Genomic DNA, 14,014 nt, shown 5'->3' with positions numbered 1-14,014 from the left:
TATTAGTAACTAGGTTACTGGTGGAGTTCCAGTGGAACTGGTGGAACCTGCATTGTTCAGTTAATGTGCAGCATGGAAAAGGATGTGAATGCTGATGTGACAAAATGTGCTGTTGATACAAAAGAAGCAAGAATAGTGCAAATAAAAGCTGTCTGTGAAGTGCTGCAGAGGTATCTCACAATGCTGAGTGACAGGACAATAAAATGAGAGAGGGAATTCAGTGTCAATGAGTGCAAAATAATATACATGGTGAAAAGCAACCGTAACTATACGTATACAATGATGGGCTCTAATTACCTTCCATCAGTCAAGAAAAGTATCTTGGAGTCGGCATGGATAGTTCTCCGAACACTCCAGCTCAGTGCTTAGGAGCAGTCAGAAAGACAAATTGAACATTAGAAATTAGGAAAGGAGTAGGGAACAAAACAGAAAGCATTATTATGCCAGTGCATAAATCATGATGTGCCCACATCTTAATTATTATATTTTATCTCAAAAAGGATAAAACAGAGCTAAAGAGATACAGAAATAGATGAGTGCAGAAATGGATCAGACATGAAATGAGGAGTAGATGCTAAGCAGAGAAGAGCTTTTCTAGTTTGGAAAAGACATGACTGGGTACAAGAGGAGTCGAGTCTATGAAGTGCATGTGGTACAGATGGTAAATTGGGAGGGTTTTATCACTGCTGTTCGTAAAACAAGAACTACATGGCACCAAAAGCAGTGGGTAGGCAGTGATGTTTTGAGACAAAAGGGAATTCTTTTTCTCACACAGTGCAATAAATTATGGGAGTCGATGTTATGGAAATCAGAAATTCAAAAATGTTTTGAACAAATGCATGGATGACAAAGGGCGTGAAAATGGTTGACAAAAGAGTATAGCTGGAGCTGGGACTGTGAGGATTCAGGAGCTCATGAGAGCAAGGTAAAGATAAAGGCAGAGCAGGACATAGCGTGTTTTGTTGCAGACACTAACACTGTAAAAATACAGGTTCTGTTTTAAAACCATTTGAGGTTTTTGTTTATACTGATCTGGTTAGTTAAGGTTAGGTTTGACCTCCACAAACGTTAAATATTGAGGTAAGTCTTTCTATAATTGTTATTTTATCCTGCTAACTTGTTTGCAGATGGGGATGGCTTTTGTTCAGGGTTTTCCTTAAAGCCTCCTTCTCTTTTTAAGTGTTAGTATTTGTTTATTGTGCAGATTCAACCCCTGACCGTGGTATTCTTCATTGCTATTGAAAGTTAATGGGGGAAAAATTGCATTCCAAACATTTGAACCTGTAGTAGCCATGGCTGAACTTAGTTGATCTCTGGTGATCGGTTCAATTTAGTTACGATTTTTAGCCATTAGGCTGGGGCTGAATGATGGTGATTTGGTTGAGGCCAAATGTCTGTAGAAAATTGGCTGTTTGATAAGAGCCCTGTTATCAGAGGGGGATACTTTCTCATTTACATTTAGATGAGTATTGATTATTTATTTACTCAGAGAAGTGAGATTCGTTCCCAATCTTATCTCTCTCGTCTCTGCTTGTCAGCAGAAAGAGAGATAGAGCTCCTGACATCAGCCCAAGATAACAGCACTTTGTAGTGAAGATAAAAGTTGGAATGGGCCTTTTTCTAGTCTTGACTGAAAGGATAAGTTTTAAAAATTAGAACTGATGGGTCATGCTTTCAAAACCCCATTCTGAAGGCTTTGCTGCTTAAATGGCAACAGAATTGGTTTGTTGTTATGCGGATGGCCATTCGCCTTTTGTAAGAGAGCCGCTTAATTTGATTATGCTCCGTGATTCTTCCTGGGACACATTTGTGGTGTTCCATAGGAAAATAATGCTATGGATGAGTTATTGGAGTTTGTTTTGTTGTCTCGTTTTAATTCCTGATAAGCCTTCCTCTGTTGTAAGGGGTATCTTGAAATAATAAAGCACAATAGGTATCTGCAAGCAGAAACCAGCCACAAATGGTGTGGGTGGCTGAACAGGGCTTTCGGGGGAGGGGGTGTGCGGCGGTGGGGACACCCTGCTTCTCAGCAGCTGCTGTTCTGCCGGTACATTAAAATAAGCCTAGATGAGGGAAACCGCTGTTGCCAGTAGTATCTGCAGCATGGGGTTAGCGTGTGCTCCCCTGTGCAGGGTGCCGGCGGCGTGGCCCTGCAGAGGGCTGAGGGGCCCAGGCTGCTCTGCGCCCGCCCTGCGGCCTGGTTGCCGCTGGGGCCCTGAGCAAGTCTCTGTGAGCTTTTGACCAAAGACTTTGCTTGAGAGGATAGTCACTTTTCTTTCACCGTATTGTGGCTTGTTTCAAACAGCTGTCGTGGTTCTTTCCTACCTCTCTATATAAACTGCATGTTTATTTTTCCATGCCCTGCTTGCTTTAACGCAGCAACAGTTTTTCTCTCTCCAAGTATTGGTGACAAAATCACAAGACTAGAACAGGAGTTCACATTCATTAGCTTTGTCTTCTGGGTGTTCTGCCCTGGTAAACTCCACGCTGACGTACCTGTTCCCGGTTTGTTGTGGAGCGTAGCAGCAGCGGCTGGCTGCAGCCCCGGCCTGGTGCTCGACACACGAGGAGCTCGTGGCCCAGCGGGGTGTCCTGCTGCTGCCGCCCTCTGCCATGCTTTCCAAGGCTTCTCCTACAGCCCTGCAGAGCATTTGCATCAGGTTACAGAAACCCGTAAAATCCAGCTTTGGCATTATAACCTGAAATTCTGTTGGAATTCCCAGAGCAGTGTTCTTTTAGGAGACCATTAAATCACGTAATATTTCTGCTACAATTACATCAATTGAACTTGTGAGAGAAGTCCGGTAGTAAAACTCCCTTGCAGAACCAGCCTAATGTTTTTCAGCTGTTGTGAGGTGCAGGTCGTGTGAATGTGTACAGACATTTAAGATACGTTTTTTAAGAGTAGGTACTGCCTAGAAGTCCATTTATACTTTTCTGTGAATTTCATGGTATTTCGTGGTTTTGGCCTGTAATTCTGTTACTGTACTAACTGACAGTTAATACAATCTTGACACAAACTGTGCAAAACAATTTATCAGATGAAGAACAATTTGCCAAGCAAATGAAACGATGTTGTATAAATAGAAATGGTTCAGTGGGGTAGGCGATAGTGTAATAGCTAGGAGTGCGTTTTAGGGCAGCAATGTGGTTGTCTCACCAGACAGGTCTCAGGTGTGACCTGTGCAGACACCAGTGTTTCCAAGGGGGGCAATTCCGCTTCTTCATTTTATTAACATATTGTATATGTTTTTGGGATGGGGAAATAGAAGTGGAATAACAAGAGCTTGGGAAACGCGGGATCAGGAGAGTTGCCGTGATGAGGCAGGGAGCAGGGGCCCACCGTGTGTTGCTGACACGAGCAGATCCCCAGCCCTGCTGGTCACGGCCTGAAGGCCCTGTCGAGAGCCGGCGGTTCATCTGTGGTAGCAGCAGCTGGAGCGGTGGGTTCGGTCACAGGTGCCAGCAACACAGCAGTTCAGATCAGAAACAGCAGTTCTGCTGGCTTTGGCATTTCTGGGTATCGTTCAACATTTGGGTGTTTAGGAATTTGGGAAGCTGTATTTAACAAACGGACAAAGCAAGCAGGTTTTGCTGTCATTGATTCTGTTATCCTCACAAGTTTCTAAACCTATACCAGTTTTTAAATACAAATTGGCTTACTACTTTGATGATTGTTTCAATTCAGTACATTTTGCTTCTCCCCACAAGCCAAGCCTCTGTTCTTCATTTCAAATTCTGAGTCACATTTCCAGTAGCTGTGAGAAGATAAGCGATGGTGCGGTATATGCAGTATATAAGCAATTTGTGCCTCTGTGAGCTGTGTCTGCTGTTTCTTGAGGTGCAGTGCGTTCTGTAAATGCTTCAGCCAGCTGCCCGTGCAGGTGCTGGTCGCACTGTGCACGGAGGGAGAAGCTGCGCCTTCCTCCAGGCCTGCAAAGAGCCCGTCTCCACATCTGCTCCAAAAGTCACAGGCAACAAGGGAGGTCTATTTTACAGAGAAATGACACTGCTTCAGGAGCAGAACATGCTTGGGCAGCGCAGTGGACACTTCACATGGCTTCTGGGGGTACAGAATGGGAAGCTGTAATTGGAAGTCTGCTGTAGTAAATTCAAAATTAATTGTCTAACAGATTCCATTTCTTAGGCATGCCAATGGAGGATAAAATGCTTGATTTTATTATATGTTTTAAATATTTCATCATATACTATCATAATTCAAAGTCAGGAAAGCATTCAGAAATACTTGAGATACTAATAAGGAGGGAATAGATTTCATTATTTCATTATTCCAGTTATTTTGTTATATTAAGACATACATGTCCATATATGTTATATCTGGACATATACATGTCAGATATTTTGCTGTTAAGGTGCTCTGTATCACTTGAAGTTTTTCAGGGATCTGTTCAGCCTAGTAGGCAGACTGTTGTTTTTCACGGTGCCTAAGACCAAGGGGGTTTGCTGGGGTCCTCTCCCACCCTGTGGCAAAGAAATGGATTCCTTTTCTCCAGCATGAGGAGCAATGTTTTTGCTCCTGAAAATGAACATGTTTTCTGTACATAGAGCTACAGAGAGGGCAGAGCAGAGGGCAGCAACACATCATGCTTTTCGCATAAGGAAAAATGCCCAAATAATGCAGCATAGGTACACACCAAGATCTGGGTAGGAATTTCTTACAACAGGCAATGCCCCTGTCTTGCAGCATGGGCAGGGTATTTAATACAGGATTATTAATTAACAATCCATGCTATTTAGCATAGGAATAATACAGAAATGTTGGTTGGAATTTGCTTAGAAACATGGTGGGTAGCATTGCTGGAGTGCTGTAGATGTCTGGAATATTTTGTTTTCTCGCACACCATCCTCCACCTTTTCATGATAGGGCTCTTCCCTTTGGATAAGAACTTTAAAACATAAGCACCTACCTGCCTTACTTCTAGGCTGTAAGTAATCTCATATTAGTTGAACGTGATAAGCCATCACTTTGTTAGAAAACAGATGATTTTACAAGTTACTTTATGTTTCAGGTCCTCAGTATCGGCTGGAGAAGCAGAGTGAACCTAATGTCCCAGTAGATTTAGACTGTACCTTGGAGAGCCAGAGCACTTTGGAATTCTGCCTTGTCCGAGAGAACAGTACGTTTGCCCTTTTCACTTTTGCTCTTGTAAATTGCTTAAACTCACATAAGTTATGTATTTTGGAATACAAGCTGTACTGTCTGGGCAAGTAAGTTTTGATGAGACTCTTTCCTGAGGCATTTCTCTGTTGTGCCAAAAGAATATTCCAGAGGGAAATGATGGATTTTTCATACCTTTTAGTAAATAGTCTGCATCCTGTTTATCACTTTATGATTAATCTTTTTTCTGTTAAACTCTGCTCTGTAAAGTTATGACCAAGCCTGAAAAACACTGGAAATACGAAGTTTTTTCTGTTGCAGACACTATTTAGTGAATAAAGCGATTGGTCTGCAGTATATTTTGCCATGTCAATACTGCTGTAGGAGGCGCTGATATATTTTTTTAATTGAATTTAAAGAAATTAACCATGAAGCTATAACTAGAGTAGTATGATGATTTTTAAAAAGGTAGACAAATAGTCATCTCTCCAGCTACTCTGAAACATTTTTACTGTTACTATCTTAATGGTCCTAACATTATTTTCTGATTTGTTACTTTGCAAGAAATAATGTGAAACTTACAAAACGGACATTTAACATAGATTTGGGTTTGTCCTCCATTTCATTTTGCTCCATCCATCATTCTTTCCAGCAGTCATACTCTTTTGGTCTTTTTCATTGTGCATTAGCTGTCAAAATTTTGATAGTACTAATGAGGAAACTGATAGCATTTATGGTCTCAGTCAAGACCATGCCTGGAGTATTTGCTGCAAACAGTCATAGTAAGAGTCTGTTTCAAGAAGCATACTTTTTTTTTCTTTCTTGCAAAGATTAGACCCTTTCATTTATGCTTTTCTGATATAGCATTTCATATTTTATTCTGGAAAGACAGCAGAGCATCACCAAAGTAACTCCTAACTCCAGTGGCAAGCAATAGACTCTGTTCTTGTGTAAGGTATAGCAAAATTGAGACAGCTGCAATGAGCTCTGTGGTGGTACGTCAGTGCTGGAGCTGAGATTAAGCACTCATAGTTTTGGCTGCCATTCTGGGAAGTATTGAACTTGCTCCCAAAATATTCTTGGCACTCCTGCTTCATTTCTTCATAGAGTGGTTCTAAGAAACTGCAGGAGAGAATGATGTGAAAAGTAGAAGAGGTTTGTGCTGTGCATGAAGAAATGGAGCAATTTTAACCTCACTAATCCAGTCACACTCTTCCAAAGGCCAGAATTCCCTGACATTGGCATCCCAGCTATTGTTTTTGTATTGATTTTTAGTCTGTGAAAAGATGTGTACTTCCAATATTTTCATAGGTTTTTGCATATTTTGATCAAAAATAGAATTTTTGTGTGCAGGCTCCGTAATTAAAAGTAGGTATCATACACTGCATTTTAACCTATTTTCATAATCTGTGGAAGAATCCCTGCTGTGGTTTGCAGGTATTGTTACTGATGCTTTTACTTCTCATGGGTTACTAGGTTCATGTTGCATCATTACTTTGATCATAAATCTGTTGGAAGTTTGTAAGTAGTTTAGCAGCAGGCATTCATTCTGCTCTGCATCAGTCCCAAATCCGTAGCCCTGGCAGGTGCAGGAGAGCCTCGGAGGCCTGGTCTCAAAGTAAACATCAGTCAGAACGTTGAGGGAACACTCACCTTTTGCCGAAGCCCTTGTGCAGCAGCCACGTCCCTTCTAGGCTAGGCAGCACACACATGAACACAAGCTTCTGTGCAGAAGACAGTTTAGGAAGGGTGCGAGATAGATCCCTGAGGCTGTAGAGTCAAAAGCACTGTGAATTCGTGAGCTGTCCTGGCCTGCAAACCATCAGAGCTCTTCCAAGAGTGTGGCCTGGAGCCCCTGCTGGGACAGGGATTACCACTAGCTGGGCATGCCTGGGACCGAGCCCCGACAGCCTCCCTGTGCTGCCTTCTCATCAGGCTGCTGCAGCGTCATCGTGCAGGTAGTGAGTGGCTTTTTGTCCCGTGCGTGGGTTTTGTGTGTGTTTGAAAGTGAAACCAAAACAGACATTTCAAACAGTTCAAAAGCAAGTCACTATTTTGGTTTGCTTGGTGCTGACAGTACTCTAGGCAAAATAATAAATGTTTGCACATACTCCGTCTTCTCTGTCGTGCTGTAACTGAGCGTTCTCTGAACTGACACCAAACTCCAATAAAGAATGCAAGAGAAGTCTTCTGCTTGTAGTTTCTCCCCCCAAAAATGTGTGAATTTAAAGTCATCTTCCATTGTCCCTGCTGTCAGGATATATAGGAAACACCCATGCAGTGAACTCTCTACACACGTACATATTCAAGGACAATACAGTATGTAAGGTCAGTCATAAATTCATGCATTGTACACAGCCTAGTTTCCCCTACACAAACTGAAAAATTGGATTTTGTAGTGCTTAAGGAGCTATCTTTTGACATGGCATTAAATGGAAATAATAACAGTGTTGTGCTATAAATGAAATAACTTGAAAATTGTAACATCAAAATGAAATATTTTGTGCATTTTGTTTTTATTTAAATTATTTTAGCTTAAATATGCCACTTAGGAAAAAACTGTTATAATAACTATTTTTTAGAATGCACTCTTCATAGTCTCATATCATTCATTAATATAATATATATATATATGTATATGCACACATATATATGATGCCAAACATATGCTAGTAAAATAGCTGCCATCTTCCCTTGGGCAAACAGAAAGTTTATATTTCCATGTACTAAATGAAACAGAAAACTTTCCATTATTAAAAATATACACAGAGAAATCTTCTACCTATCCAACTTTTACTAATAGCATTCAAACTAATAAACTGCTTCCAACATTTAGAACTATTTAACTTGCACTAAGATTTATCTTTAAACTAAAAGCTTGCACTTTGTAATGTGAAATGCTTTTATGCGTAGTAACAAAGTATTCATGGCTAATTTAGTTTTGTACTTGCCATCTTACTTCTGGAAAGTTCCTCTTTCTGATTTTATCATTAGATAGTAATTAATATTCAAGGGAAATTGTTCTTAATATATTAAAATTGGTTTAGTGCCTTTAGACCTGTACCAAAGCCAATGTCTTATTGGAAAATGTAATTGGGGCCTCTGTGTATGTAATTAATTGTATAACAATTAAGAACTTTCATTAAGCAATATATAGTACATTAAGTAATAAGGGGACATTTCTGCAATGCAGTTAACTTTATATTTTGTTTTTTTATCAAGAAAATACAGAAAATTCTTTTGCTCTCGAATATGATCTTAAATATTTTAAGAAACTATACTACATGCAGCATTTCTATATTGTGATATTACTAATAAGTCATTTTTATATATCCCCTACTGCTTACAAGTGTCCCTTTTGGATAGGACTCGTTGTTTCAGCTTTCTAACTTTTTATGTTCAGGCTCATGCTTCTGGTCCCTGCTGTTTTGTTACTGCTCATCTCTTTCAACATTTGAAAATCAGGAGTTTCTATTAGGAGGGCTGACCAAGTTACAGATGTAGCTCAGTATTTCACAGTAATTCAAGTATATGAACAAAAATACAACCTCTACATTCAACCTGGTTTAAAAAAAAACACAGGTCTGCTGTTTCCAGACTGGAAAATATGTGAATTTTCTGAATGACAGTCAAATGGAGACTGCAAAATCAGTTCCATGACTGTGACTTCCAAAGCACCACAGTGGCCATCTTAAAGTGTAGGATTATGTAGTGCTTGATACCATTTTTGCTTTTTATTCAATTTCTGCAGGCAGAAAGCACCACTCATCCTTTCTTAAAGTCTGTGGTTTGACGTTTTGTTTGACTGTGCTACACAGGCAGACTGAGCGGAGATGAGAACAGTCCAGCCCTGGCTGGGAAGTCCCCTTCCTCCTCTGGATGGAGATGAGAGAGCTGATATGGATAAACAAAATAGACACACAGCTGCACGGAATGCTTACGCTTGTATAGGATGTTCCTCTGTCAAGCACCATAAGTCATCACAGTGTAACTTCATTTTTAGGGATTTCAAAACAGTTTCTGTGAGAGTAACATCAACCACGCAGTGTCTGCAGTTCTCTCCAGGAGACGGAGTCTGAAAATACAGGCTCAGCTGAACCAGGCCTAACTTAGCGTTACCTACATTGCACTTAGAATTCAGCACCGTGGGTCAACCTGCACTGTGCATGTACGGCCCCAAGCACGCCAGGGGGCTGGCAGGTGCTGCTGAGTACAAATAACTGTATGAATACAGCTCTTAATGATGAAAGGCGGTGGGAGGCTGGTCTCGGAAGGTGTCCTGGTAGTGCCCATTGTAGTGCTGAACCCTCGGTGGCTGTGCAGGGTGGGCTGGCAGCAGGCACCGGCTGCACTGACCTGCAGGCAGCTCCCGTGCCCACCAGAGCTTCAGCCCCCTTCTGGCTCCAGGCACATGCTCTGCAGGCAGGGTGGATCTGTCAGGATGCTGGAAAAAATCATGACCGTTCTTGTTTAGCTGTCATGTGTTGCTCTGTCCCTGGCTTGGGGACCAGGGGCAGAACCACACACTTCCTCTAGGCTGCTCTTTCCCTGCTCTCTGTTCATGGAGTTTCTACCCTGCTTCCCCAGTAATTAAACCCCTGTGATGGGCTTAGGGGACTGCCTGCCTCTCAGCTGGGCTTTGCAGTTCAGGCAGGTTCTTATCTCAAGCCTTGTCTATCCCATACACAACTTCAGCTTTTTTTGCCTTTTTTTTTTTTTTTTCACGAAGTAAATCTTCTTTGATTAGGTAGACTATTAGCAAAAATGCAGAGGTCATTGCAAAGTGAATCTCCGTGTCCTCCGCAAGCCCTTATGTGAAGGAGTTTGTTTCTGGCATAGGAATCTGCCCCACCCAGGACAGAGTGGTCTCTGCCTTCAGAGCTGAATTGCTGGATTGGCTCTTGGGCTAAATAACAGTCCTGGAGCATCCACTTTACTTGATTGTCTTCCCAAGCAGAAGCTTTTACATTCAAAAGCCACAGTGTGATCTCCATTACAAATACCCTGACAGGCCTGTAAATATTTGACAGGTTTATTCACAGCTGCTTGCATGTGGAAAATATTTTTATGATTTTTCCCCCAATCAGCTGGTGGAGATGGCTCTTTTCTCCTTGCTGAATTCCAGCAGTCTCGCAGACATCCTCGCAGAGCTGCGGGGTGAGAGCAATATGCCAAGCTCTGCAGTCAGGTTTTTCCCTGCAGGGCATTTCTCTCTGTTGTTACTGATATTACTGCTATTATCCAGTGCACCCTCAGGGGTCTGAGTGTCTTGCCATCTTTAGACAGATGATCTGTTTTGATGGTGGAGTTCCTGGCTGCTCTCCCAAGAGCAGCAACTGTAGAAATTCTGTAAACCTGAATTCATTCACAAAGCTTCATAAAACAAAATCAGCAGAGGTTATGTGATACGCAGACGATCTGAAATGCTTCCAGTGCAAAAGGCCACTGTTCGCTTGCTTCAGCTGCAGCAGTTCATACTCCTACAATTTTACACACTGCCAAGGTGTTCACGTTTTCAGTTGCAGTGACAGTTTTTTCCCCGGGATGTGATCTGGCAGGCTGCTAATTTTCTTTCTAATACTTTTAATTTGGGTGTACGCAGTCTGAGAAGACAGCCTCAGAAAAGCTGTGTAAGGTAGCCTACCATTTCAACAGTGACTAAATGCAGGCAGCGAGGTTAGGGACAGTTTGAGGCAGGCAGGGAGCTGCGAACACAAAGGCAGTGGTACCTGGCAGCGGTTTCTTGTGTGTCTTCATCTTTATCAAGTGTTTTAAGAATGATTTCACAGGAGGTGCGGGGATGAGGTTAATATGTTCTTTCCGTTGTTTCTGAATTTCTGATCGCAGCCAGTTTAGTGCATCTGTTGGTGCTAAAGCTTCTGGTAATAGCACTGTACTTGAAAAACAGCAGTATAAGATCCTGTCCATTGAGGGAGGGGTGAGTCTCCATATCCCCCATTAAAACACGGGCTTGCTTTGGGAGATGACGGCAGGTAGTGCGCAGTGCACCACGGCATTGGAAATGTCTCGGGAGAGGAGGCCTCTCCTTTTCCTCGCGCAGCGTTTCGTTAGGGGGAGCATTAATTACCTGCCTGCACTCGGCTGGGAGCGAAGCAGAGTGAGGGGGCTCTCCAGGGTTCCTCCCGTACAGCCCTGCGGGCTGTGACCCTGCTGCGCTATTTGGGTTCGTGACAGCTTCTGGGTGTCCCCTGTCACCTTGTCCCCAGGTCTCCAGTTTGTAATCCCCCGGGGGTGCGGAGGCGCCCAGGCAGGGTGGCCACGAGCTGTGCGGTGTAACAGCCTGGTCGCGCTGCTCTGCGGCTGGCATGGTGCAGTGACGGGGCAGGCTGCCTCCTCCGAGCTGGCACCTCGCTCGCCTCGGCCTGTCGGGGACCCCCCTCCACTCCCACCCGTCGGGGGCTGGTTTGCTTTCAGCTGCAGGCAGCCTGTGCCGGTGCTATCTTCCTGCCTTGCTGTCAGGCACTGCCATGCCACCCTGTTTCAAGCTGCTTTTAAGTGCACCAAAAAGTTTGACATATCTCAGTGTATCTTTGAAGTACTGCAGCATGAGAGTTTGACATGATACATTATGATAATCCATAGTATAGAGACATTAACACAGGGGTCTTTGACAAAATACATTGTAATGTCTCTGAAGGAGCCATTACAATTTATCTTGTCATTCCAGAGCATAGAGTGGTTGCAATGTTAAGATGGCTCTGCATAAATTCACATGTAGACTGTTTCATTTGATTTTTGGAACTTTTTCAAGTTGAATGGCCCAGCCCAATTTGTCGCTTAACCCTTCTGTATCCCCCCTTCCCCTAAGATGCGTTCCCATCCATGTTTCAGGAGCTGTGCTACGGGCGGTAAGGAACATGCATCAATCTCACCCGCTCTCCTGTGGGCAGGATGGAAAGCTTATGTGACTAATGTCTATGAAATGTGAATCTTCTGCTGTGTGCTTTCAACATGTATTTTGACTCATTTAGCAGCAAATGCTAACCTTACTTTAATGCAGACATGAATGATATTTATCATAAGCAGTGACATTTGTTACTGAATTAGCAAATAGAAAAGGGAACACTCTCGGCAAGCTGGGAAAATGCTCGCTGCTTGGGTGGTTTTTTTTCTTCTCTCTCCTACGTTTGTCCTGCTTATGGCCACTACCTTGACAGCTTCCCTCGCTGAAGCAAATGGCTTGTAGTTCTGAAACTCTAAATTGCCCTGTTAAAAGGGAGCCTGCTTCTGAATCAACGGCGGGGATTTGAGCCAAGTGCCAGGGTTTTCCTCCCCTGGGAGCTGTTGCTTTTCCCAGCAAGCAGTCCCCTTGTTGTCAGGGCCCAAATACAGAAACTCACCATAGCTCAGCTGTGAGCTGGGATCCCCCAGCGGGGCAGGAGTGTGCATCGCCAGAGTGCAAGGTCGGTGCGGGAAGCATTGGTACTGAGGCTGCTCCGGTTGCCTGTCTTCAACAAGTTCTTAGCCTGCTGTGCTGCAGCTTTAAGACCTGTACTAAAATTCCATCATCTCATCTTCCCATTATTAAAATTTCAGCAAAATATAAAGTTTTCATTAATCTCCTGCAGCAAATTTAGTACTCCGAACTGGCAGTTGATTCAGCTTTTAGGACTACATTAGCTGGGATATTAAACAAAACGTGTCATTCTTCAGTATCTTCTCTAAGAAGCTAAATCAGTTTTCAAACATATTTATACCACTTTATCTAACAGCATCGGAATGATCATTTAGAGCTGAGATGCTTTATTAGCAGCTGGCGTAGAAATTACTTTGTGCAAAATTATATATCACATTATAGTAATGTTTAAATTGGTGTTAATCCAACATCATAAAACGCAAAAAATCTTTAAAGTGTGTTATATTTTTTCAGTAATTGGTATTTGGGCTTAATGAGATGTTACCTTTTATAAAGCCGGTACCTGCAGTAGTAATGAGAATACTAATCAGTAAATAAAGTGCAGCATCCGTACCACGGGCCTGAGACAAGTGGCAGGGGCAGTGCCACTGCGGTGGGATGCCCGTGTTATACCCCCATCAAGGGATGTGCTGAAATACAGGGAAATCGTAAAAGTGTGTGTGTTGAACATGTCTGAAAATCCTGCTGCGGCCGGGGACAGCGAGTGTGCCGGACGGCAGGGCCAGTGCCGCGGGAGTCTCGTGCCCCATGAGAATCGGGCATCAGGGTGTTGCATTGCTTTTCACATGGGACATGATTTTGTACTGCATTGTCTGTAATAAATCAGTGATTTTATCTTTGGATGGAGGATGAGAGCTTCCTCCTCCCACAGACATGGGCCCTGAGCATTTTCTTCTTTCCTAAACAAATCAGCAAGTCCTCACGGTGTAAATCTTACTGCAGGTGCGCACATACAGCCGTACGCTAGCTGCATCGTATGCCGTATTTAACACCTCTTGTTCATTATTGTTGGTGTATTTTGCAGGTTCAAGAGGAGAAGAGATCTCGGAGGAGGACCCTCAGATCGATATAGCTACAGTTCAGGATATGCTCAGTAGCCACCATTACAAGTCCTTCAAAGTCAGCATGATCCATAGGCTTCGATTCACCACTGATGTTCAGTTAGGTAAATCAATCCCTACTAAAGCGCTTAGGAAAATGGAGTGGTTCAAACCTTTGGCCATCTCTAATAGCTAACTGTCCATCTCAGACGTTTTTAAAGCAGTCATTATTATGTTGGTCTGTTTTATCATGGAGCACATCACTTGAATATGTTGCTAGCATTTCAGCAGTTAAAAAAATTGCTTTTAGTTGAAAACACTTCTGTATTTTTATTATCTGCCATCAGCTAGCACATGTTTCTTCTGAAAGAAGGCCATTACTTAATGACCCCATCTCTTTTTTTTTTTTTAAACTAC

At 42.8% G+C, this 14,014-nt stretch overlaps 1 protein-coding gene across 4 annotated transcripts in view; it reads left to right on the top strand.

Annotated features, from left to right (window-relative positions):
- MAPKAP1 (MAPK associated protein 1) overlaps nt 1-14,014 on the top strand; it is a 105,943-nt gene that overhangs the window by 73,029 nt on the left and 18,900 nt on the right. For 3 of the 4 annotated variants that reach the window (XM_040531580.1, XM_040531581.1, XM_040531579.1), the window contains exons 8-9: nt 5,031-5,138; nt 13,582-13,722. In XM_040531580.1, coding sequence (XP_040387514.1) covers nt 5,031-5,138; nt 13,582-13,722 — 249 coding nt within the window. The remainder of the gene's footprint in view (nt 1-5,030; nt 5,139-13,581; nt 13,723-14,014) is intronic. The other variant, XM_040531582.1, reaches the window with a different exon arrangement.

The sequence above is a fragment of the Cygnus olor genome, chromosome 19 (assembly GCF_009769625.2).
Source record: "Cygnus olor isolate bCygOlo1 chromosome 19, bCygOlo1.pri.v2, whole genome shotgun sequence".
Lineage (NCBI taxonomy): Eukaryota > Metazoa > Chordata > Aves > Anseriformes > Anatidae > Cygnus > Cygnus olor.
Note: the sequence above shows the minus strand (reverse complement) of the source record. Positions and strands in the feature narration are given on the sequence as shown.